The sequence below is a fragment of the Tricharina praecox genome, assembly GCF_024521635.1.
Source record: "Tricharina praecox strain CBS 144465 chromosome Unknown BZA05scaffold_8, whole genome shotgun sequence".
In the NCBI taxonomy this organism is placed as follows: Eukaryota; Fungi; Ascomycota; class Pezizomycetes; order Pezizales; family Pyronemataceae; genus Tricharina; species Tricharina praecox.
The window spans coordinates 445,930-471,004 of NW_026250410.1; the positions used below are offsets into that span (position 1 = coordinate 445,930).

At 54.1% G+C, this 25,075-nt stretch overlaps 4 protein-coding genes across 4 annotated transcripts; 1 reads left to right on the forward strand and 3 right to left on the reverse strand.

Moving 5' to 3' along the window:
• Positions 1–3,505: 3,505 nt before the first annotated feature.
• Positions 3,506–5,046, reverse strand: BZA05DRAFT_393608 (uncharacterized protein). The gene is made up of 3 exons (XM_051483239.1): positions 4,670–5,046; positions 4,388–4,600; positions 3,506–4,320 (listed from the first exon to the last, which is right to left on the reverse strand). Exons 1-3 carry the CDS (start codon positions 4,718–4,720, stop codon positions 3,673–3,675), a joined length of 912 nt encoding a protein of 303 aa, XP_051340741.1. The 5' UTR covers positions 4,721–5,046; the 3' UTR covers positions 3,506–3,672.
• Positions 5,047–6,465: 1,419 nt separating this feature from the next.
• BZA05DRAFT_335164 (uncharacterized protein) lies at positions 6,466–7,440 on the reverse strand (the record flags this gene model as incomplete). The annotated part of the gene is made up of 1 exon (XM_051480751.1): positions 6,466–7,440. A coding segment is annotated over one exon (975 nt), but the record flags the coding sequence as incomplete, so codon positions are not given.
• Positions 7,441–18,364: 10,924 nt separating this feature from the next.
• Positions 18,365–20,223, reverse strand: BZA05DRAFT_371443 (putative endo-beta-1,6-glucanase). The gene is made up of 4 exons (XM_051481677.1): positions 20,018–20,223; positions 19,342–19,926; positions 18,946–19,289; positions 18,365–18,836 (listed from the first exon to the last, which is right to left on the reverse strand). Exons 2-4 carry the CDS (start codon positions 19,867–19,869, stop codon positions 18,470–18,472), a joined length of 1,239 nt encoding a protein of 412 aa, XP_051340743.1. The 5' UTR covers positions 19,870–19,926; positions 20,018–20,223; the 3' UTR covers positions 18,365–18,469.
• A 2,976-nt stretch (positions 20,224–23,199) lies between these two features.
• BZA05DRAFT_393623 (uncharacterized protein) lies at positions 23,200–25,029 on the forward strand. Its single transcript, XM_051483240.1, has 3 exons — positions 23,200–23,741; positions 23,808–23,974; positions 24,046–25,029. Exons 1-3 carry the CDS (start codon positions 23,376–23,378, stop codon positions 24,734–24,736), a joined length of 1,224 nt encoding a protein of 407 aa, XP_051340744.1. The 5' UTR covers positions 23,200–23,375; the 3' UTR covers positions 24,737–25,029.
• The last annotated feature ends 46 nt before the right edge of the window (positions 25,030–25,075 follow it).

Sequence of the window (25,075 nt, forward strand, 5' to 3'; positions counted from 1 at the left end):
TCGATGCTGGAGGGGCGGCGGAGAGATACTCAGTGGATAGGCGGGAGGATACATGTCGGAGCCGCTCTGTTGGCATCCCATCGAAAGAGAGAGAGATCTTCCTGTTTTATTTCTCATGCAGCCTATCTAGACTATGGCGAACCCATGAACTCCGTTTCCTATCCGCCCTGGCCAGCCGAGGTGAAAGCCCCGGTACCGACCAGTCCGATGCGGCGCCCCACTTCCCCTGCCCATCCGCCTCGGGCGGACACAAGCAAAAAGTATATTGACAGTAAAGACTGGTATGGGCCCACATGCCCGCTCCTCCTGCTGCCCCTCGCCTCTCTTCCCCGTCATCCGCTTCCGCTCCAAAACCTATCACCGCGTATCCTCCTCTCCCACTTCCTCGCATCTGCCGCAGACGCAATATCCTGCTGGACACTCTTGCTCTGCCCCCGATGCGATGCTCGCCTCCTCCTCATCCTCCTCCTCCCGATCTAGTGGAGCTTTTCTCTCCACATCTGTCGTTCCTAGAAACTCTAGGATTGCCTCGCTGCACCGCTCGTCGGCGAACAGCTCCGCTATCGACCACGTCTCTTTCCTTCTCTCCGTTTCCTTCCCGACCTTTGCCCACAAGGCTTTCTGTTGACTTCTCCACCGTGAGCAGTTTTTGAATGGGTGCTCGCGGGACTGCTTAGTAGGCCTTTTGCACCACCAGTAATGGTCATCATCCCGCTTCTTAATCCACTTCTTCATCCAAGGCATCTCATCGAACGCCGTCCAAAAACTCGATCATTTCCACTAAGCGAGTGATATTATATGATCTGTCTTCGCTGTTCCTCCTCAGAGGGATCAAGAGTTGGCACTACAGCAGACTTTGTACGATTACAGCTGCCCACCATCATCGATTGCGATTCAAGCCTGCTCTATCAGAGCAACCCCTTTTTTTAATGTGGGAAAACCCTTGCGAAGGACCGTACCGGCTTGGAGTCATCGTTCAGCCTGCACGGTGTCCTAGCATGAGGAAGTGGTGTTGACAAGTCCAAAAAATCACACACTCACAAGCGATAGGGAGCGATAAGGGGGCGTCCACATCCGGACTCTTTCGGCCCCTCGTATTTAACACTTGCCGCGAACAATAGTGAGGCTCGTGGCGGTGACTACTCTAGTCTTCCGGTTCTTGCCAATAAGCCTACAGTCGCACCTCCTCCGACCTCCTTTCTCCCTACTGTTTGAGACTTACTCGTCTCTTTCGGCGCCCTGTTACTTCCTTCCTTCCTTCGCCCCCTCTTCCCCGCCGTGAGCAGGTCCACAGTCCGACTCGAGAGTCGAGTCCGGGAATGGAGCATCTAGGCGATGCCCGGCTCGGACGGACAATAGAATGAAGATTGGCCGATTCGAACAAGGTCAAGCCGTATCCACGAGTGTGCGGCACCCATCGTCATCGGCGGCGGCGGTGGTGGTGTCATGGGGCCGGTGCATAGGGAGGGAGATAAGGTAGAATATGCAAACCCTTTCGACCGGTACGGGGATGGACCGAAACGAACCGGACCGTTCAGGCGTATGGCCGTGGATCCGGGGCAATTTGACGATAGAGTTGCCCGGTGGGTTTCCAGCAGCGAGCTTTTATGATGTACAAATCGATTGCGCCGTGGACCCGGTAAGTGTGGGAGGGATAGATGCCTTTCTTTCGCGGAGTAGGATGACCAAGTTAAAGGACGGTGAAGTCCGGCGGATCCAAATGTTGGCAACTTGGGTACTTCTTCTGGTGTGAATTGTTGATTGCAGAAATATTGAAAGATGCTTGAATGCGTCATCCCTGCTGATGGCAAACGAACTCCTTGCCGATGAACATGCAGAGGTTCCGATGCTGGAATGAGGATTTGAGGATTTTCTCTGAGGCTGTGAGGGAGCCAAAGTTCTCGGAGGATATGTCGCCGCTCACAACGCCCATCCCAGCAATATGTCCATAGCCTCAGCGCCTAGTCCACAGAGATGACAATACCCTACGACGTCCGGATATAGGTAGTCCGATATCGAGGCCACAAGGTTCTGCATTTTAGAGCCATAGCCTTCTTCAGACCCTACGCTGTGAAATCATTGTCGTAGTACGGTAGTAGGTACCACGCATAGTAGGATCCACGAACAGACAAACGCTAGGAGGTGGTTGATCTGAGCAATTTGAATCCTGGCGGTTCGTAAAATTGATAGATGGAGCGTCGGTGGACAGCGTGGCGGAATCTTCGGCGTATGTTCTTCCCGAGTGCTCAGGTTGGCTCCGCCGCGGGGTGATGAAGTCCACCGGAAACTCGACAATGTCTGGGGCGGTTTTCGGAAGCATGCTATCCCCGTGGGAAAGAAATAGTCATGGGAAAAAATGAAGAAAATGCGGTAGAGGGGAGCTCTGGCCGAAGACAGGGTTGGCGAGCGCGAGTGCGAAGTTTGATGGATGGTCCGGGCTTTGGGGTAATATTATATACCACATACCGAGGTCTCGAACAACAACCACACCATCCCATGTGGCCTCAAGGAAAGCCCACATGTTCGAGTACATACGAGAAGACCACATGATTCCAATTGGTAGCTTCAATCAGTGGCTTCTCTTTGATCCCCCGATAGTTGCGTGCTGGTTCCCGGCCACGACGCTTCTCTTTGGCGAAATCAGTTACTTGTTTTCCGGAAATGGCTTACTGCTGCTCCTCATAAAGTTTCGTTATTTTCCGGCCCTTTGTTAGAACGAACTCGTCCCGTGTCGTTACGTATCTGCTAACAAAGAAAGCTACAAGCACCACTAGGCCAGTCTAAGTCTACGCCGTGGTCTCATCGGTTTTCCAGTCCAGTCCGGGCCCAAGACCCGCATCGGTAACATTAATCTGCAGGAGATAGAAAGGGCACCTTTCTAGAAAAGTGAAATCTCAACTCATGTGAAGTAGAGGCGAGTTACTTTTTATGATTGGCTGGCCCTTCTCCAGGCTCTCTCGTAAAGGAAGAAGCATAATAGATATGCTGGATTAGTAAAGGAAAAGCCTCATCATCACGAATTTCGGTTCGGCAGATCAAAACGGGCGCCAAAACGGGCAAAAAATTTCAGGTGGGAATGATATGGCATGGGCATCACATCGGAATTGGCAGTCGTATTCATCTCCCTCTTGAAAACCTTGCTGACCAATTCGCTCGAAACCAGGAGTTTTAGCCACCACGATCCGTAATACCATTTGTCCATTCGGAGATGAAGTTGAGCGTCCGGCTGAGCGGCTGGAACCACAGGTCCACAGGCCAGAACTATGAAACACTCGGCGATAATGAAAGGGTTAGATGGACTGATTACTAACAGCCCCGTAAAACAAAACGGGATTGAGAATCTGACACTTTCCTGGAGGGGGGGGGGGAGCTAGGTCATCCTCTCTGGGCTCGCGAGTGGGTGGTGTTTTCCAAGGGCGCTGGTGCCGAACGGCCTCAACTTCTCTTGGAGGAGAGAGTGGTATTTCGGATCACAGTTTCAATAGGTACTGGTAGTGATTGAGTACTTAAGGATTCTATTTCGGACGAGTACCTAGCAGATAAGCCCCTCTCTGTTATCACACTCCAAGCAGGCAAAACGTGCACACATCATCGGGGAATAGATCGAGTTCGTCTTTTCGACGTTTGTGCCCATCACAGGTGTTGGCTCGCCATTCATCCACACAAACCTCTCTATTCTTTCTCCGCCCCATTCTGCTCCACCCCATTCTTCTCCACCCCATTCTTCTCCGCCCCATTCTGCTCCACTCCATTCTTCTCCTTCTCCCCATCCTTCCCAAAAGTCGGTCTCAGCACCTCGAACCCCTCCCTGGCCCTGAGATACGTAATCCCACCGAGCCGTCCCACCGGTCTCAGCACCCTAAAATCGACAACATTCCTATCCTCATTCAGGGCATCCTCCCTGACATGAAAATAAACACCACTCAGAATCGCCAGCACGCCCGTCTTCTCCCCGGTGCTAGGGGAGAACCAATCATGACTCGCCACGAGCTTTGCCTCTACGGCAAACACCGCCTCCGCGACTCTCGGGGGCTTGACCTTACAACTCGGCGCGGGCGTAAGCCCCGAGAGCGTCCACTCGGACACGCCCGAGGGCGCGTCAATGCTCGTGTAGTTCGCGGCCTCGACGAAGTGCTCGCTGACAAGGTTGATCACGCACTCGCGCGTGGACAACACGTGCCGCGACGTGTCCTTGAGCGCTGAAGCGCCCATCGTGAAGCCCAACGTGAAGATGGGCGGGTCGTGGTTGACGATCTGGAGGTACGAGAACGGCGCGAGGTTGCGTTGGCCGTCTGGGCCCTCGGTTGAGACGACCCCAATCTATATACACAGTCACATGCCCCGAATCAGCGCAGCGACGGGGGAGCGGGAGGAGACAGCGACGAACCGGCCGCGGAACGATGCCTGATACCAAAAGCTTGTAGTTATCCAGCGGCGTGCGGTCGCCGGCGTACGGGTCGATGTGTACTGTTTCGTGATCGCGCCACGACGGGTCGTTTGCGCCGCTGCCTGGTCGCCATGCTGGGTCTACCGTCTGCGTGTGCGTGAACGAGTACTCGTCGAACGGCGCTCGCTCGGATTGCACTTTTTCAAAGTCCGGCTTTTATACACACACCCAAAGGTCAGCTAGAGCTCAGTGGCTTGCCGTGGGACGAGCGGACGGACGGACGTAGCGGGATACTAGCTTTGCGGGGGATTTGGCGCGTGGTGGGAGGGACATCTTGGTTCTGTTCTTTGCGTTTGCGTTTGACTGACGGCAGCTGGACACTCGACAAAACCCGCGCAGCGAAGCGGGAGTGCTACATATACCTACATATACCTACAATCTACATAACCTATGCATTTCTCCGGCCAGCAAAGTGATTGGACGGAAAAATCGTCACCTCCGAGGTACATACGGAAGAACGTTGTTGATGCTCGCACCGCGAGTACCTACAATCCGGTAGACATCTGGACTTTGATAGTGGGGGTTCGGTACATACCCGTAGGTGGGGGTGAAGCTTCGGAACCTTCCCGACGCACGCCAGAGTGCGGGAACCTCCCCGCCCCCCGCCCCCCGTCCCCCGCCCCCCGCAGTTTCTGCCCGAGCCGAGGAGCCTACCTAGTGAGATGGTTAGAGCGATAAGCTGCACGATCTCCATCTACATACCAACATACCCTGGGTTTTGTTGCAGCAGTTGCAGCAGTTGGAGTTGTTGCAGGCTTGCAGCCAGCGGCCGCTTGTTGTTGATGACAGACGATTGATTGCACGGGCCCGTGATTGCCACTGGCCACGGAACGGCCCGTTATGTAGGTACATACGGTAGTTAGGAGCGGACTGTCGGCCAATCATGGGTTACTGCCTTTTCATCTCATCTCCAATTCCCGCCATGGAGATCTAGATTTTGGATATGCACTTTTTACGGTAGAGTATTTTCACGAGCACAACCTCACTCGCGCCCGCCCGCATCATGCCTTCAGAGTCGACATCGCATTAAGTAGATCCTTGAGTAAGTACTTCTTAAGGTATCATAGGTAGTCCTCAAACTCCACACCCGTCACCCTCCCGCCCCCTCCCCTCCCCTCCCCCCCTCACCCTCCCCCCTTCACCACCAACCCACCCACTCACCCACCCACCACAGTAAAATATACAATACAAGAAACGAACTCACTCAACAAGCAAAACTCTCAGTATAAGGTAAAAGAAAAAGAAGAAAAGAAAAAAACAAAGAAAAATCATGGTATCAAAAATCCTTACATCACACTCGCACTCGCATTTGCAGGTGCTATGTAAAATAAAACACAAAAAAAAAGGATGGTTATGGTTATTGCAGCCCATTCCCCGCCGCTCCTCTGCAACTCCTCCACATACATCCGAAAAAACACAAAGTACCGCCCCGCCCGCCCGCCACATCCTACACCACACCACACCACATCCCCAACACACAACACACAACACACACACAAACACACAACACACACAAACGCGCACACAACCACAACCATAACCATCCTTTATCCAAAACCGTAGCGTAGCGTAGCGGAATAGAAAAGAAACGGTGACAATGAAGAAGAAGCTCTCCCCACAAACCAAACAACCACAAATTAACGACACCCATGGGGGGGGGGGGATAGGGGATATCATTCCAACGCCCTCCAGCAGATTCGGTAGAAAATCAGACGAGATAAACGGGGGGAAGGCTTCGGAATCGATAGGGGGGCTTTAAGTTACAAAGCGACGCAAAAAGACCAAGAGGTAGGGTAGGGGGGGAGACAAAACTAATGTATAAATAGGGCGCCCTTGGCGAAAAGAAGTAAAAAAATGACACAAGTGTAGGAAGTAGGAGAAGAAGGGGCTATAGATACGTCGTCGAAGGGGGGCCAAAAATACGTCGTGATGGAGGCGGTCACACGGTGGTGGCGTGCCTTTGCTCTAAATTCTTGACGGCAAGGAAATTTACACGACCGTCCGTCCGTCCGGTTCCTCTAGTTCCAACCGAGCGAGTTCGCGGCCATCAGAGGGGCCGAGATCTGCGGGCCTCTTCCGCCGGGACCGCTGCCGTGGCTGTTCCTTTCAGGAGCACCAGCGGCACCTGCGGCACCAAGACCGCCAGGAGTGGAACCCTGGGTGCCGTACGTGTCTCTGGCGCCGTGCATCATCGCTCCGATACCGCTCGAGTGTACAACCCCCGTTGGCCCACCGATGACCATGGCCCCTTGAACGGACGATGAACGACTGTGTCCCTTCCTCTTCTGCCTGTACCGACGGGCGACGAAGAACATCGCACCACCGTACGCCAGGGCACCGAAACAAACACCTGCGCCGATACCAACAGTCTTCGTCGAGATAGGACCAGTCTTGTTCTCGATGGGAGAGCCACCGCCACCGGTGGTGGTTGTGGTGCTGTCATCATCGGTCCATGACTTGTCGTCGGTGAGTTGGCCGTTTCCGTTTCCGTCTTGTTCGCTAGCGCTTGCACGAAGGGGGATGGTGGAGTCGAGAAGAGCCATGATCTGCTCGATTGGTGTGGTCGGGTTGTTCATCATCCTTGAACCTGGAGTGCGACGCTGAAGATCCAGCTCGTCGAACAGATCCTTAGGGATGTAGGCAAGAACCAGTGTGGTGACGTAACCCTTGCTCTTCCTTGTGTCATACGGCTGGAGGGAATGCATCGTGACGCTCGCAGTGTTGAGTCCGAAGTTCAATCCCTTTGGCACGTATTCGAAGATTTGTGCGACGGATACCGGGTTCTCAACCACGAATACGTAGTTCAACTCGTGCTTGAAGCCAAGGCGAACCAATATCATGTCCTGGGGAGCATCCGGCATTCCTCCGTAGGGAGTGATGACCTTGGGCAGTCTGGGATCTAATGTTGTACCGGTTGGCTCAACCGCAGTACCTGTGGAGGTGGCAGGTTGACCGGCGTCCGCAGTGGTCTTTGTCGTGGTGACAGAGGGTGCAACCACCAACGTAGATGTTTGGAACCAGATGGACGTAGGATTAATGCCAGAGGAGGGTGGGATGACTGCGAGTTTTGTGGTTGACAATGTGGTCGCGGGCACCACGGTCGTGATCGGTGCAATCGCAACCGTCGTAGGCGTCTCAGACTCGGTGTAGGACTGAGCAGCCGTGGTAGGTGCGTTGGATACTGGTCCGGATGAGGCAACCGTAGTAGGTCTGTCGGATTCTGTTCCAGATGGGGCAAGCGGCTTGTCAGATACTGATCCGGATTCATCGACCGTAGTGCTGGGATCGGTGACACCTGATGATGGAACGCCGGTGAATGACGGGAGGCCAGTGATACTAGGAAGGACGCTGGTTAAATCCGGAGTCTGGCTCAGAGGATCAGTTGACACGAATGAGTTGATGCCTGATGGCAGGTTTGACGGCAATGAGTTGATGCCTGATGGCAGATTTGACGGCAATGACGTTGGGATGACAGCGGAAAGATCCGGGATGACAGAAGTTGGGATTCCCGAGGAGATAATCGCCGACGGGCCAGATGGAAGTGAGGTCGGAATGATACCCGACAGGTTGGGGAGGCCAGAAGTCGGAACTCCCGACGGAACAACGACCGAGGAACCCGGATAGACCGTCGAGAAGTCTGGGATGATTGAGTCTGGGAAATCAGAGATGATCGACGACAGACCTGGAGCCGCGGAGGGAATGACCGTCGACAGATCCGGGATGAGCGACGAAAGACCGGGGGCCGCAGAGGGCATCGACGTGATCAGAGGGAGATCGCTAACTTCGGTGGGGAGCGAGACGACCGCCGTGGGGATCCTTGTTGCTTCGGACCAAACCGATGATACGACCGGGTCCACCCACGAGTCAACGACAGACGAAACTGGATCCAAAACCGACGTGATAGGATCCACCACAACAGAACCGATGGCAGAAGTAATAGGTCTTCCCACAGCCGAGTCCACGGCAGTCGTGATGGAATCCACAACTGAGTCCACGGCAGTCGTGACGTGGTCCACAAAAGAGTCTACGGCAGTAGTGATGGGGTCCACAACTGAGTCCACAACCGACGTGATGGGGTCCACGACCGAGTCAACGACAGACGTGATGGGGTCGACGACTGAGTCCACAACCGACGTGATGGGGTCGACAACTGAGTCCACGACAGATGTGATGGGGGCCACAACTGAGTCCACGACAGATGTGATGGGGGCCACAACTGAGTCCACAACAGACGTGATGGGTGCGACAACTGAGTCCACAACAGACGTGATGGGGTCCACGACCGAGTCCACGACCGAAGTGATGGGGTCGATAACTGAGCCCACAGCAGTCGTGATGGGAGCCCCAACTGAGTCCACGACAGTCTTGACGGGCTCCAGAACTGAGTCCACGGCAGTGGTGACGTGGTCCACAACCGAGTCCACAACAGTCTTGACGGGCTCCAGAACCGAGTCCACGACAGTCTTGACGGGGTCTAGAACCGAGTCCACGACAGTAGTGATGGGCCCCAGAAGTGAGTCTACGGCAGTGGTGATGGGCTCCAGAACCGAGTCCACGACAGACGTAACTGGGTCGAGAATCGGGCCAAGGATACCAGTCTTGCTTGGCATACCGGTCTCAACAGGCAAGTCGGTAATAGTAAGATCTTCAGTGACACTGGGCAAATCCACAATCGGCGTCAACGAGTCAACAACGGAGTCCAGGAGACCGGAGCCGGTCTCGACAGGCAAGTCGGTGATAGTAAGATCCTCAGTGACACTGGGCAAATCCACAATCGGCGTCAACGAGTCCACGATGGAGTCCACAATACCAGTCTCAACAGGCAAGTCGGTAAGAGTAAGATCCTCAGTGACTGACGGCAAATCCACAATTGGCGTCAACGAATCAACAATGGAGTCCAGAAGACCGGAGTCGGTCTCAACAGGCAAGTCGGTGATAGTAAAATCCTCAGTGACACTGGGCAAATCCACAATCGGCGTCAACGAGTCCACGATGGAGTCCACAATACCAGTCTCAACAGGCAAGTCGGTAAGAGTAAGATCCTCAGTGACTGACGGCAAATCCACAATTGGCGTCAACGAATCAACAATGGAGTCCAGAAGACCGGAGTCGGTCTCAACAGGCAAGTCGGTAATAGTAAGATCCTCAGTGACACTGGGCAAATCCACAATCGGCGTCAACGAGTCAACAACGGAGTCCAGGAGACCGGAGCCGGTCTCGACAGGCAAGTCGGTGATAGTAAGATCCTCAGTGACACTGGGCAAATCCACAATCGGCGTCAACGAGTCAACAACGGAGTCCAGGAGACCGGAGCCGGTCTCGACAGGCAAGTCGGTGATAGTAAGATCCTCAGTGACACTGGGCAAATCCACAATCGGCGTCAACGAGTCCACGACGGAGTCCACGATGGGGAGAAGATCGGCGTCGGTCTCAACCGGCATATCGGTAGCAGTGGTATCCGTAATAGTAGGATCATCGGTGACCGTCGGCAAATCCACAATCGGCGTCAACGAGTCCACGACAGAGTCCACGATCGGGAGAAGACCGGAGTCAGTCTCAGTAGCCTTATCGGTAGTGGTGGTATCCGTGATAGTAGAATCATCAGTTCCGGTGGGGTCTTCGATAAGAGTAGGCTTGTCGGTGGCAGTGACATCGTCGACAACCGTAGAATCCCCAGTCTCTGTTGGCACATCCACGACGTCGTCTACAACCTTCGTCACGTCGACGATTGAATCGACGAGGCCACTGCCACTGCCAGACTCGCCAGACGTGTCCGTAGCTGTTGGCTCATCACTGGCAACCGCTTCCTCCGTTGTAGTTGGCGTGGTGTCAAGTACTTCACCCACGAGTGATGTAATCGGACTCACGATTGGGGCTAGAAGACCGGGTTTGGTGGTTTCGACGTTAACGTCGGTGTCGTCGGGCTGATCGGTTTCGACGGTGTCGGCGACCGTCTCTATTCGGTCAGTTAGCAATGAAATCGGTAGGGGCGATAATTGAGGGTGACGAGGGATTAATCGGCGCGCCCCGAGCGGTCGAGGCAGAAGTTGCGATCGCTGAACCGCGTCCTCGGGAGGAAAAAAAAGAGGGAGATAGGGATAGGGATGGAACCGCCCGCTAAGGAACTCGGTCCCGTCGCGATGACTTCGCTTCTCGTACCTGTGGGTTCGACTACTGTTGACGTCTCGTCGGTGATCACAGAAGGCTCGGATCCGACGACGGTGGGTGCTGTAGCTGTTAGCGACCCTCCAGCGACATTCAATGCGAGGATTCGAGCGCTCACCTTCCACCACTTCCTCATCAACCACCACTGTGACAGGACTAGTTGTTGTCGATTCGGGGACCGTTTCCGTTGGCACGACCGTCTCGATAACATCATCCTCCACGTCCTTCTCCGTATCCTTCTCCTCCTCATTATCATCCGAGATAAGAACTGTGTCGAACAAATCCTTCAACGATCCTCTGTCGGTCGGCCTCGCTCCGGTCTCGTGAGTAACGCTGCTATCGTCGGTGACGTTGACGATAAACTGGCGCCTCCGAAGCATGTTCCGTGGGAAGTAGAACTTTGGCGAGTCGCCGTCATCCTGCCGAACGGGGATCGCGGCCGCATTCCCAACTCCTTGCACGGGCGCAAAGGAGGAGAGAAGCGGGAACGCGATCGCGAAGGCGAGGCTTGTTCCCCTCATCCTGAAGCGAGCGAGGCCGTCGTCTGGGAGCGACTTGTTTGTCGGTGTTTCGCCCTGGCGATGTCTTTTTTTGGGTTTTGTTTATCTAGGGACTGGCTGCAGATTGGGCCAGTATTCGTGATGTTATGGCGGTTTCTAAATGAGTGGACTTGACGATGCAAGAAAAAAACAAGCGGATTTTCAAAAAGAGTGTAGGTCTGTCAAAGATTCAGAGCATCAGCAGCGATCAAAAGTCATTCATGGCCGTGGTTGGCGAGAAGGAGAAAGAATGAGGGTGTGGTGCTGTGTGTCAGGGGCTGTTGGAAGTGCCAGGCACAACCACCACCACCCCGACGACGACGACCACCACCACCTCCTCCACGCAGCCCACAGGCGCCATGGGCGTGCCATGCCATCAGCGACGCTACGTGGGGAAGCTGGGGCGTGGGCCAGCCGGGCCAGGTACGAAAGGGGCCTAAGTGGGTATGGGTAGTGGATCGAGCGAAATGAAACTCACGGAGCAAAACTCCAGGGCAACAACCAACCAAGCTCAACAACCCAATCCGTTCCAGCCGTTGCGATGAGCCAAGAGATCGCAGGTAGGCGCAGTATGGAGCCGTCGAGTTGCTTCAATTCCTTCCTCTTCAGCACCGTTGTTGGCGGTGGAGGACGGTGGTTTCTTCGTCTGGATGCGCCTTGAGGTCGAACGAAGGTGCGCTCGTCAAAGTCAGAAGTGCGTAGCTTCGTAGATATGCGAGCGAGGACCGAAGATTTGCCGTCGTCGTAGGGGAAATATGCGAGAAATGGGCGAAGATAAGTATCTTTTCGGTTAACCACGAGCATTAGTGGAGGTCCCTTTTTCCCTTCCTTCTCGTATAACTAAGATGTGTCTACTGCTTTCCCAGCAGGGCGACCGCAAATGGTCTTTATTTTACGCGCCGGACGAGGCTGTCTGTCCGTCTGTCCCGTCTGTCCGTCCATCGCTGGCTCAGTTGACCGCGACTCTCGGTTCTGCCAGAGACAAAGACATCGCGCACCAGGTTGGGGTGGGGATGGGGGGAGGTGGGGGGGCAGAAGCGATGGATAGAAGGGCAGCCCAAAGCGCGCGAGACAAAACAAAAGGGATCGCCACGATCACGACTGCGCCTGGCCAGCGGCGGCGACGCGCAATCACAGCTCATCGCTCACTTCCGGCCATCCCGCTCTGAGCGCTCCACTCACCGGAAAACTCCCTAGATACACCAACACCAGCCGCACCAAAAACTATCTCGAATGCAGTCCGTAACTATCCGTCCCTGCCGGCCGTTCGCTGTCGGGTTTTGGTCGTTGAAATGCTCCGCACCGGTAAACTAGGTGAAAAAACTCTGGCAGCGACTATGAGCAAGGAGTGGCAAGTATATGGCTGTGTCGAGACTCGACGGACGGAAAGAGAGCCGTACCGGGAGTCGAAGGCAGGGGCACGGGCGAGTGGGGTTTGGAGGGTGAGGGAGTGGAGGGGGTTGGTCGCGAGCACTTCCAGCAGAGAGAACGCAGCGCAATGGGGGAGCCAAACGAAGGTACGACCGGGGGGGTATTCGAAAGAGCGAGAGGAAGAGGAGGAGGGGTGGTGGGCGAATTGGGAACGGGATTGATGGGAGTGAAGATGCAGGGCAGAGGAATTTGGTGGTACGGAGCGTACGACGACTGCGGCGCCAAAGGGGCGTGGATGATTCGACAGGAGGTACCTACTATACTCTGCCCACTGCCCACTGTCCAATGCCCACTGTCCAGTCAATGAGCCTTGGGAGGGTTGTGATTTGGGATGATTGATCTCGGTACACTCTGCGGATGGTCAGAAGCATCAGTACATAGATACGACGAGTTTCCTACAGCCATCTTCCCCTCCGATCCCATTCCATGGAGCTATGTACAGTATCATACCTAGGTCGACATCCAGAACAGCGTCCAGTGAGGTCGGAGAATAGGGAGGAATAAGCGGTGAGGCTGTGTTCTTCATGTCGGTCAGTGATAGGTATCAGACCATGGCCCTGTCCCTCCCCTCCGTTCGTTCCTTCCTTCCCTCTTCCTCGCACCACAACGCATGGAGGCCAAGCAAGTCATGGGTAAAGTGAGTTGAGCAGGTAGTAGGAATGTATGTAGCAGCTACATACAAGTAACCTCCTCCTCCATGTGTCCATGTGTTCATGCGTCCAGGGCCCCTTCAATAACTATGCACGCACGTATAGTAGCAGGCTATGTACTTACCCGCAGATTCTTGCCAGTTGGAGTGATACCGCCGCCCAAGGCGATCGATGGGGCGGAATGGAACCTGTGGGACTCGTCTCCCCTCTGCTTCTTCTTCTTCTGGTACTCGTCTCCTCTGGCTTCCGGAGCCGGACAGGCTGGGCTGCAAGGCGCAAGCGCGACACAAGATGATTTGGCAGGGGGACTCGGACGGGCAGGGGACGGCGGGGACGGCGGGGAGACCGATTACAAAAGGAGCGATGTGGAACAGGAACAGCCGCGCAATGGGAGGAGTTGGACGAGATGGACGAGGAGTTCGTGGCCGGCACGAGATAATCGACCGAAGAGAGTGAGGAGAGGATGATCAAGTGGAGAAGGAAGGAAGGAAGGGGAGAAGGAAAGACAGACTGAAGAAACCCCAAACAAAAGCCACAAAGTTCCCCCAGTCGTGGCCGCAAGCCTGCGACGGCCTCCTCGACAGTCGAGTGTCGTATCGTGACGAGTCACGACAGCCAGCCAGCCAGCCAGCCGCAAAGTAACGTTGCTACCGTACCGGCATACCACAAAAACACACAAAAACACACACGGCGACTCCTCTGACCGTCCGAGGGACCACTTGTGATCCCATCCTGTAGCATGGAGTAGTGTCCCTCGCATCGCCGTCCCCACCTTCCCACCTTCCCGCACGCTGGAAGCTCGCGACGCAATTACCCCCTCCCCAAATTAAGGACCCCACCCCTGTGGCGACGGAATCCCAAGCTGCTATTGGCGGAGGTGACAGGGACGTGACAATGTTGATTGGTCGGCGGCGGTGGCATGCGTGACGCTACTCTAGCCGGCTCTTCCTCCCATGCGAAAGTTGGTTTCGGATGCTCAGTGCCCACCCTGCGAGACTCGATGTTGCACGCCAGAATCCTCCCCTCACGTAGCTAGAGTACCGTACACTACAGGTCACTCTATCCAATACATCTCCATTTTTCAGAGTCCTTGCGGCGGGCTCATCGCCGGTCTGTGTAGGCACTGCACTGGAGCTTGTTCCCGAGAAAGTGTGTACGGACTCTGGATGCCAGCGCTGATTGCGAACCACCGATACTCTGGGTACTCTATCGAAACGTTCCGTGGTCTGGTCGTCCAACCGACTGACTGACAGATCCCCACCAGAAAGCATAGCTATATACTTTCCTAGTACTTGGGTACTAGTACTGATCCCCCGCCAATGGGTTGGGTTGTGTTGGGCACGTCAAGCGCCACGCCATGATCGTGGGAAATTCCGCCATGCGCGTACATACTTTACTCTGCTCTAGTTACTAGGTAGTGCAACCAACCATAAGCCAAAAAAGAAACATCTCGAAGCTGTTTCAGCTACGGATGGTGAGACTGGGACCTGCTAGCAAAGCAAGCAAGTAAGCAGGCAAAAAAGTCCCTAAAACTCTGCCACTCTTACATATGAACCCTCAGCTCTGGACTCGGGAGTCTGGAGTCTGGAGCACCTGGATCATGGGAAAAGTTGGAGCACCTACGATGGTACATACATAGACGGGCCTGTAACTACTATATAGTAGTATGTATGGTAAATATACTCCACGCGCAAACTGAACTGCTGCCAAGTGCCGTGCGGGGAAGAAGAAGCCCCCCCCCCCCTCCCCCCCCCCCCTTCCCTTCCCCGGGAGAATCTTTCGGAGACATGTAGCGGAGTCGCACATACAAACGAGCCATGGATGTTACCCGAGTCGGGCCGTTCACCGAGACATAGGAAAGGATTGAAGCTTCTTGACCGGATAGCTAATATTTTTGCATATTTATGTCTGTATGGTACATGATTTCGTTCTCACGTCTTGTACAAAGGTGCTTGCAGTGTCTCTCCCTCTCAGATCTCCGTTCTCCTTTCAACGGTAGCCTGGAGGCCGAATGATAGGTTCATCTCCGTATACGGTAGTAACTATGGTACTTGTAGTTACCAGCTTCTGTGCTGCGAGAAGACGTAGAGTACGCCGGTATGTACCGGTAGGTAGTGCTACTACTACTACAACTAGTAGTAATACCTAGTACTCTACGGCATGTACTCTACCTAGACTCCAAGAGTACACAGGTGTAGTGATGTATGCACCACAGGTCCGCAGCTGCCAGATGGAACACTTGCATACACACGCCGACCAGGTACGAGTACAGATGAGACCACCGGCCACCAACCACCAACCACCAACCGCCAACCACCAACCACCAACCACCAACCACCAACCACAACCACCACCACCACCTCCGACGGCGGCGGCGCTGCAGCAACCAGATGCTTCTGCTAGGCAGACGCACAGTGATTGCATCCGTACTCTACATACCGTTACTATACCGTAGTATGTATACCCACGAGCTCGTTAAACGATGAGAGGTAGGTACTGGGTAGGTACTGAATAATTATTATTTATGTGTGTTGCTGTCACACTGCTCGCAATGCCGATTTCCCATTGCTCATTGCTCATTGCCCAGAAGTCGACACCTACCACCTACATACATACCCAGACCCCATTTCTGGCAGCAGCGGTCAAGGGTTGACCGCGGTGTATGTACCGTGTTGGCTACCTAGACAGGTAGTATCCATGACCGCCGGAAGCGGATGGGTATCTACTGGGTACTAGTACGTAGCGAGCAATAGACAGAAGGATGGGGGGAAGCTATGCATGCGAGTGATATCCAGTGAGGAACATTAGTTACGGCCGAGTCATTCGGAGAAATTGAGATCTGCTCGGTGCAGCTCAGATTGCACACACGTGGGTGGGCAAGAGTATGGCTTGGAGTCAGATGCCTGAGGTCATCTCTAATTCTACAAACCCATTTTTTCCTCCTGTCCGCGTCTCCACACCCAGGAAGGTGTGTAATCGCCTGGAGCTCCGATTCGCCGCTGCGGCGGCGGCGGCGGCGTGGTTGAGGAGTTCGAAGTGCGACGGAAAACCCAAACATTGACGCGAACTCACCGTCAACTTCCGATCGGAGTGAACTTCTGACGGGCACGTCACCCATCAGAACTCATATGTACCTTCCTACCTACCGTATCTGATCCTCGAACCATCCACCATCCACCATCCTGCACTGCGCAGGGTGAATGGAAGAGAGAGAGAAGAAAAAAACCGAACGGCAAGTTCCGCTGCTGGATGGCTGGATGGCCGCATTCAATTTCGTATGTATGTGGAGTACATGCGTCTTGACTCTCGGCGATCTGCAGATTCATTCCGCTGCCGCTTCCGTCTTGAATTGGGACTATTCCCCCGTCGCGGACGCCAGAAGGAAATGTGTGCGCCGTGCGGCTACAGCAACGATGTCGAAATCTACTAGAGTAGTAGAAGGTATCCGAGAAAATAATCGCCACGGTCGGTCGGTTCGGTCAATACGCCGCTATCTACCGGTATATACCTTTGTACGGACCGCGGGAGGTAAATCTCTTCGTCTGTCCCCGGCTGCGGAACGAGCTGACTCCCAAAGTTGGAAGGGATGGATACTTTCGCGCACTTCCATACCCCGGCGCTGATGAGTCTGACGTCCCAATGGGAATGTTGAGCATGTTCCGGTCTTTCTTTCGCTGCGCACGTTCGACGTCGGTTGCTCGATCCTACATATTTACATACACATGACCCACTATATCGCAATCCAGAGTTGCTGCAGACTACAGTCGGAGCAATACTCGAAAAGCGGTTGTCGACTTTTAGGCTCAGCTTATGCTTCCCCGCTAACTACTATAACTCCCGACTCCAATCATTCGGACGAGAGAAGTCCAGATAAATTCCGGAAACACGACTTACGTGCGCACGATAGGTATCAATTACCCAAAGCCGCACTTCTCGTGATCTCTACATCTCATGTCATGATGCCTTCCGGCCGCGCTGCGGCGCTGCCATCAGTTCCCAGATTAGATCTCATCTACAGCTAGCGACACCTGTCACCAACCCGATGCTATGTACTCCCCAATAGAATCGACTCGTCCGGAAATCCACCTACACATACCTACCTACATACATACTCAGGAGGTGAACGAACGTTACAATTCTCGCTACATAGGTACATACCTAGATATCCCTTTGCCTTCCCGTTCGGATCAGATTTCCCCGGTACTCTATGTACCGGTTCGTACCGGTACATATGAGATGGTGCAGTGCTTATATCTGGAATGTCCTCGGCAGACCCGCCCTATAAGTGGGGGTCTTATGGGTACTCTACCGTACTCTATGTACGTGTGGCTCGACGCATCCCCCCTAACTAGAATATATCCTACTTTGCTTTGCTTCCTGTTCCGTCCGCCGTCCGTCTTCCGTCGTCGGTCCATGCGATACGATGAAAATTCTTCGCCCTACATATACAGATACAGATACAGATGTGCCCGTTGCACACCACCATCATAATATCCCGCAGTGTGCTAATCACTCACCTACCCAAAGAGACCATCGAATCTCCGGTTGTATGCATACAGCATACAGCATACAAGGAGCAGCGATAGGATACATATCTGTGAGCCTGCGGCTGCGTACGCACGGTAGGGGTGAATGTGGTGGAGGAATTAGAACTGACGATGCGGATGCGGATGCGGATCCCGCGAGACGGCGTGTGCGTGAGTCAGCAATCGGTGAGTGGCCGGTGGCTGGTGGCTGGTGCCCGGTGGTAGGTGGTAGGTGGCCCGTGGGTCTGTGGCCGCTGGCCGGCGGGTGGGTAAATACATACATACCGGTAAGTATACCGGTAGGTAGGTAGGTAGGTAGGTAGGTAGGTGTTCGCGGGATCAACGGTTTCGGATCGAAGTGCTGGATAGATGTATGTACCGTGTCTTGGGGGCTGGGGAGCTTGGGGGCTGGAGATCTTGCGAGGGGCTGCTCCGTATGCGCTATAGATAGAAGTGGCCCGGTGGGATGGTACCTACGGTACTGTGTTGTGCACAGTGTGGAAAAGTGAGCGGGTATTTCACAGAATATCGCTCGACTTCCTCGTCAACCAGTACGCGCGTGAGATCGTGTGATACGTTTCGCTTCACTCACTGCTCGCACATCGTCTGGGTTACAACTTCTTATGTACAAATATTCGTCGATCATAGCATATATATCCCCCAAGCTTCGCCATCCCACCACTCCCACAATACCAAGGATCTAACTACCAACTACACGCCATCGCAAGCGCCCAGCGAATACGCATCATCCGGATTGGTCGGAATAGCGCCGGCGGCCGCGGCAGCCTGGTAGGACCACCTCCACTCGTTCCTACCCGCGATCCAGTTCGCCTTCCAGGTCCAGAAGATCCAGCCCGCCTGCTTCTCGTACGCGATCACCTGCGCCGCCCACCACTTCTTGTACCACGCCGCGGCATCTGACCGAGTCAGCGTGAACTCGTCGGCCCACTCGACGGAATCGGCTACGCTCAAGCTCCACTCCCCTACGATCACGGGGTAGTTGCCACTTCGGTCGTCAGAGCATGAGGCTTTGAGGTAGTCGGCTCGCGTCGGGTTGACGCCGGACCATTTGATGTAGCTGTGGAATTGTTAGCTACGGGACCTACTTTGCCGCCAACAAGCCCGAGAAAAGCTGAAAAGAAAAGGAAAGAAAAGAAAGCGCGAGGAGAAGCAGAAGAAAGACGTACCGATGATCATCATAAGCTGCGAACCACTCATCGGGCAAATTCTGCTTCGGGTTCCCGCTGCCCCACTTCTCGTTCATCATCTGGACGTGGAGGCGGTCATAGGCGCCGATATTGAGGCGGTTCTCGACCGCGCGGATGCGGTTCCACGCCGTCGGGTAGAAGTTAGCGATTAGCGATGCCGCCATAGTCGCCGAGTCCCACGTGTGCACCGGCTCGTTCATCACCTCCAGCATCCCCACGTTGCGGAAGTTGTTGTCCGTGTGAATCTTCTCGGCCATCCACTCCAGGAACTTGTAGCCTCGCTCGTATTGGTAGTCCACGTAGAAGCCGGGCGTGTCCGCGTACTATGTACCGGGGTCAGCGCGGTCTCGGCGTGGAGAGGGGGATGGTCCGTACCTGGCCGGTGAACGAATTCTTTGCGACCTGAGCACCCGGAGCACCATGGAAGTCGATGATGATGTACAGGCCCAGGTCGGCCGCCCAATTACAGACGCGCTGCAGGTAGGTGAGACCGCCCTCGGGGAACCACTCGCTGTCCCTGTAGACAATATCCTCGCGCATCCAGTACCCTACGGGGATGCGAATGGTATTGAGGCCCAGCGCCGCGATCTGGCGGATATCGTCCTGGGTGATCCACGAGTTCCAGTGGCTCTGGAACGCGGCGTTGCCCGCCGTCTGCCCGAGCGCCTTCATACAGTCGAATTCGGACTGCTGCCCGCTGCATCCCATCGAGGTCCAGGCGTCGTTCGCCATCCAGGGCTCGATGATGAAGAGTGAGCCAAGGTTGACGCCCCGGATCTTGCTGGAGCTGGGCAGCCAGCGCGCACTGATGGTTGAGTTCTCCTGCGACATCATTTTGTCGATCGGCATCCACGCGGTGGAAAGGGTGGCCAGCCCGAGGACGAGGAGGTTTTGCAAAAACATGGTGGATATGTTCGGTCCGAGACGCACTGGGTCCGGGAGGAAGGAAGGAAGGAACACCTGTAGGATCTATATGTCAGTAAAGCCACGACGAGAGCTTTTGAAGCCTGTTTCGACCATAGAATTGGCCTCGGTCGGGGGGGAAACTCACGTAAAGACAGCTCAGATGCCCGTTGGTTGCGAGGCACTTCTACTGGATGATCGAAAGACTGTGCTCGGTGGAGAGAGACCGGTATCGATCCAAGTCCACGATGGGGGAGAGTATCCGGCTGGTCTTATACTCACATTGGTTCACTCCAGTTCAGTCTCCTGAGATGGTGTTTACCTCCCATCATGACGCTGTGATTACAATCCGGCTTTCGGCACTGTTCAGTGGCAAGTGTTCACGAGTGACGATAGGAGGTAGGCACATCGCAAGGTAGCCCCGGGCCCCGGCGGCCCCACTCTGTGATATTGGATCTAAGATTTCCTCAGGAGTTTTCCCATAAGCTTATGGAGTTTCTGATCGAAATTGTAGGAAGAAAGCGCCTAACAATTCCCCTGTAACGATGTAGTTAGAGGGCAGGGGCAGGTCGTACGGATCAGTGAGCCCCAAACAGGTAACTGACAACTGCTAACATCGTAGGAGTAGTTCTACGGTAGTACGAGCGGGACGCCTACTCTCGATTATATATCCACAATCGGGTATTATTCGTGCAGATCAGCGCGCCAGACGTTTATCCACTCCAGGAGTAGCCGTTTTGGCGGGAAAGCGGGGAAGGGGAAGCGAAAGCGAGCGAGCGAACGCGATGCGGGGTTCCAAAGCGTTTTCGGATATTGTTCCTCGACAACCACCGAGAGGATGTGGATCAGAAGCAAACGGAGAAACGGCACGTGCATCGCAACATCTCCGACATCGTGAGCAGTTTGTTTGTTTGCTGGTCGAATTCAGGGCTGTGCAGGTACCGACGGTCGTACAGCGTGCTTTAACTAATCCCCCTACATACCCGTTTCGCGACACCACATGGCTCGCTTCTCCATCGGACACGTTGTATGCGATGCGCTGCGACCGCTGTCACGGTAGGTAGGTCGTACAATCTCCTCGTGAAAGAGGGCCAGGAACTATGTAGAAAGGATCCGTGGTTCTGTGGTCCTGGATGGGATCATGGTCGGGCAGTGGAGAAGGTATCGGATAAATTGACTTGGTCGCATAGCCCTCATCTGATCCTGGGGATATTGCACTGCCATCCATCCGTCGTTGTTTATGTCTCAGTCACAGGAACCAGGTTTACTATAGTTCTGTGCCTGGTCACCCCATCCTCGTCATTGAGCGAGCCACAGCGCATCGCAATCCACCGCAGTCCGTTGGCGGGGTTCTTCCCGGCTCGATGGCAGGCCGTAGTGTAGTGGGGTATTTGTCGTCTCAGGTCGTATGTATGCTGGTAACTACTAGTAGAGTACATAGGATCCACCAAGGATTCTCGGAACCCCGATGCCCGCGAGTGATCGTTCGTGCATGGCTGTTGATGAACCGGCATCGCCGAGAATTCATTTATGTTCCGACACTATTTATGCAGACTGTTGTACAGGGGGGTGGACTTTGAGGTACAGAATAACCACGTGGCTCACGCAGATGTGAAAGGTCTCGGGAAGAACTGCGACTTGCAGTGCGGGGAAACGGGCAGAATTGTGAGTGACCTACTATGAGTGGCTGTTGACTTATCAAAGGAAGTGCGCCTAATACGCCCAGCTGCATGGAGAGTACATAGCTACAGGATTATAATAGCTCGGCTCACTTGATCCCTCATGGTTCGATGGTCCGAGAGGGATTTTCTCAGTTGGGATAGCGAATAAGGCATAGGACCTCTCCCACTTCCCCGCAGTGCGGTGATGCAACACAGGTAACCATCCATGGTCGTAGCCTCGGGAACATATATCCCGTCCCTGTGCTCAGTCTTTGGATAACGTGTTGGGGTCTCCGCTATGGTTATTGAAAGTAAAAGTAGGAGAAAATGATGTCCACTCTTGAACTGCATGGGATGTCACTGTGTAAGCATCACGGTACCAATTTGTAAGCGTGTAGGCATTAAGATACCAGTGTGTAAGCATTTTGAACTCATAAAGTTCTGTATTATCTTTGGGGTGCCAGCAACCCACTGCACTTAGCTCTAGATAGTAGAACGTTGGTTATTTAGATACGATCCCTAAGTCTTGCTAGTCAGTAATCAAGAGTGCTATAGTGATAAGCCTTTTACTCGGATGGTGGTCCTTGTAGAGACAAGGTTACAGAATGCTTCCACTCTGGAGGCCGATTAATCATTATATGCAGCCTCTTGGTCTCTCAGGCTTGTAGCATCATTGCAGCACGGCAGTCCTTATCCGATGCCGAATACTTGCTATGGCAGTCTGCCTTCTCATGTCGTTCCACAGGTGTATTGGACGGGAAAAAGCCTAGGCTGAGTGACTGTCAAACGGATATTACGGCTTGTGCGCTCTGATGGCTAACTCATTGAAAATTCTTACCAGTTGGTAGCCCCGAAGAACCCTGGGCAAGGTTCCTGACTACCACATATGATGCAAGGAATATCTACTATATATCGACGAGTTCCACGGAACAATGGGACGCAATCTGGGCTTGTAACTAGGTGCTTAACTCTGCGACCTGGTTACGCCGAATTCTTTGCTTTCCGGATTTTGCTATACCCATTCACGGATGTACCATGTAGCATGAACCTACAGCTTTGTTCACAAAACCTCGATGCACCCATAATACTTTGTAAGACTTTCCTGTGGTGAGGCTTTGCAGACTCCAAGTTTTGGTAAACGGTAAAAACAGCTAAAATTCTTCATATTTGGAGCATCTGCCTTGCGCTATTGTACGAGCTCTTGACGGGCCGGGCTACAAGGTCATATTGGAACCCGAAATAAGGTGCGTATTTGTGATGAGACCGTCTGCGAGGACCGTGGGGGTGGTGGTACAGAATAGAGTTAGTAATAGGTATTCTGCCTGGCTATTCTTCCCGACAGTGCGCAGCGCATATGAAGCTTGAAGCATCGAGCCGTGCCCCTCAATTTCAAACATACATGAGCTTAGGTGAGGCTTTCCGTAGAAACTATCCTCGCCGTCAATCTGGAGGCACGGTGCCTGACACGGTGCCTGGCTGGTTGCACCAGGGCCACAGGTCACGTGAACAGGTAGGATGAGGCTCTGTTGAGGTTCGAAAATTCCGCCAACATGACTCTGGTTAGCTACGGAGCCCGAGTAGCTACACAGGTATGTATGAGCACTGAGCTATCTGGATAATCGTGATGCGTGATGGCTCACTAGCGAGCTTGTTGAAATCCGAAAGAGATGTGATTGCTTGTTACGATAAAACCGAGAGGAACCATACTTTACACAAGATGCGATCGATCGACATGCAATCTGACTTGAAAGGGTGTAGGATGAAGCGGATGACCGAATAAAAGCGACGCCGGCCAAAGCGAGAAATCTGCGACCAATCCCACCGCTGGCCCCCAATTAGACAGCTATGTTGCGAACCACGAGAGCCACAGCTCTATTGCCACTTCTCCGCAAAGAGCTTGTTTCTTCATTTCATCAGCCGCAACCATCTCGAGCAGACCCCCGCTTTTCCCGCATCCAATCTGCCTCAATCTCAACCTCCAGTTCTGCCTCAAACCCTGATCTGATCTCCCACCATTTCTCGGCACCAACAAGACGCAATATGGCAGCGCCGGGACATCATGGAAGAAACAACGATTCCCGGAGTGCGAGGTCCGGAGGAAAAAGCAGCAGCCTAAGTCTGGATGGGCACCGCGTCGACAGGCCGGACGTGAAAGCGGCTTATATCGATACCCACTGCCATCTGTTCACTACTCTGGAGATGATGCGGGAGGTATGTTGGCACTCGTCGGGTCCCGGTGTAAACTCCGCTCTTACTGACAGCTGGGTTTCCCGATAGAAACTCCGCGATGAGTCCATCCCCAAGGACCGTATCGATCTGTTCGCTAAGCAGCTATTCCCAGAGAATGTGAAGGCCGTAGTGGACATACACTGTGATGTACCACTGGACAACTACGTCGAGCAAGCGATGGCCTTCACCGAATGGCCCGAGAACTTCAAATACTAGTGCGCTACATCACTCCCTCTGCACGACAACGACTAGTCGCGGGCCGTGCTAACGTCGTCGTCCTCCGCAGCTTTGCAGCCGGTGCGCATCCCCACGTCGCGATGGCCTACACCGACGAGATCCACGAGAGCCTCGTCACTACGATGTCCAACCCGCGGTGTGTCGCTTGGGGCGAATGCGGCCTCGACTTCTTCAAGAACGCGCCGGACACGCATCAAACGCAGAAGGAGGTCTTTGCGCGCCAGATCGAGACAGCGATAAGCCTCAACAAGCCGCTGGTGGTCCACACCCGCGACGCGGATGAAGCGACGAAGGAAGTGCTGGATAAGCACATGGCGCGGGATCACCCCTTCCACGTGCACTGCTTCACGTCCTCCACTGAGTTTGGCCGGTGGGTGCTCGAGACGTTCCCGAACTCGTACATCGGAATCACGGGAGTGGCGACGTATCAACTGCCGCACGTGCAGGATTTTATCAGGAGCGGCGACCTCCCACTAGGTCGGATGCTGATGGAGACGGACTCGCCGTTCATGACGCCAAGGAATATCCACAGTTGGTTAAAGAAGACCCGGTCGAAGGAGGAAGGAAAGAAGAGGTTCGCGTTTTCTCACAGCGGCATGATTCCCTTCACCGCCGAGTTGGTGGCCGAGTGGATCAACGAGGGAAGGCAGACCCGCGGAGAGGAGGCGAGGACAGATGTCGAGGAGGTATTGGAGATGACGCGGAAGAACGCGGAAAAGATTTACAGTATCGAGATATGATTCGATCTCGGATTGAGGTGGGGAGTGAGGCATGAATCTATTGTTAGTTCGCGGCTCCACACATTGATGATTGCACACAAGGCGTTCACCAATTCATGATGGGAACACGCAAACAAACAGCTTGCAAAAACACAATACCTCATTCGTGACCCTAACCTCTTACGGTGGCACCCCCAGTCCCCATCGTTCCACCCACGCCTGGGGGGCGGAGAGCAATGGGGAACCCACGTCGAGTCAGCGGTCAGCGGTCAGCGGTGAGCGGTCAGCGATCGGGACAGTGTGGTGAAAACGGTCATGTAATTGCCATGATCTAATAGGTAGTTGAGACCGAATTCAATG

Excerpts from the sequence above, each read along its gene's own strand:
- BZA05DRAFT_393623 (XM_051483240.1), top strand. The coding sequence starts at position 23,376 with ATGTTGCGAACCACGAGAGCCACAGCTCTATTGCCACTTCTCCGCAAA. Across the intron at positions 23,742-23,807 it reads CTCTGGAGATGATGCGGGAG|AAACTCCGCGATGAGTCCAT; the intron begins GTATGTTGGCAC and ends GTTTCCCGATAG. Across the intron at positions 23,975-24,045 it reads CCCGAGAACTTCAAATACTA|CTTTGCAGCCGGTGCGCATC; the intron begins GTGCGCTACATC and ends CGTCCTCCGCAG.
- BZA05DRAFT_393608 (XM_051483239.1), bottom strand. The coding sequence starts at position 4,720 with ATGTCCCTCCCACCACGCGCCAAATCCCCCGCAAAGCTAGTATCCCGC. Across the intron at positions 4,601-4,669 it reads CAAAGCTAGTATCCCGCTAC|CCGGACTTTGAAAAAGTGCA; the intron begins GTCCGTCCGTCC and ends TGTGTATAAAAG. Across the intron at positions 4,321-4,387 it reads CAGGCATCGTTCCGCGGCCG|ATTGGGGTCGTCTCAACCGA; the intron begins GTTCGTCGCTGT and ends CTGTGTATATAG.
- BZA05DRAFT_371443 (XM_051481677.1), bottom strand. The coding sequence starts at position 19,869 with ATGTTTTTGCAAAACCTCCTCGTCCTCGGGCTGGCCACCCTTTCCACC. Across the intron at positions 19,290-19,341 it reads AGAATTCGTTCACCGGCCAG|TACGCGGACACGCCCGGCTT; the intron begins GTACGGACCATC and ends CCCGGTACATAG. Across the intron at positions 18,837-18,945 it reads GCAGCTTATGATGATCATCG|CTACATCAAATGGTCCGGCG; the intron begins GTACGTCTTTCT and ends ACAATTCCACAG.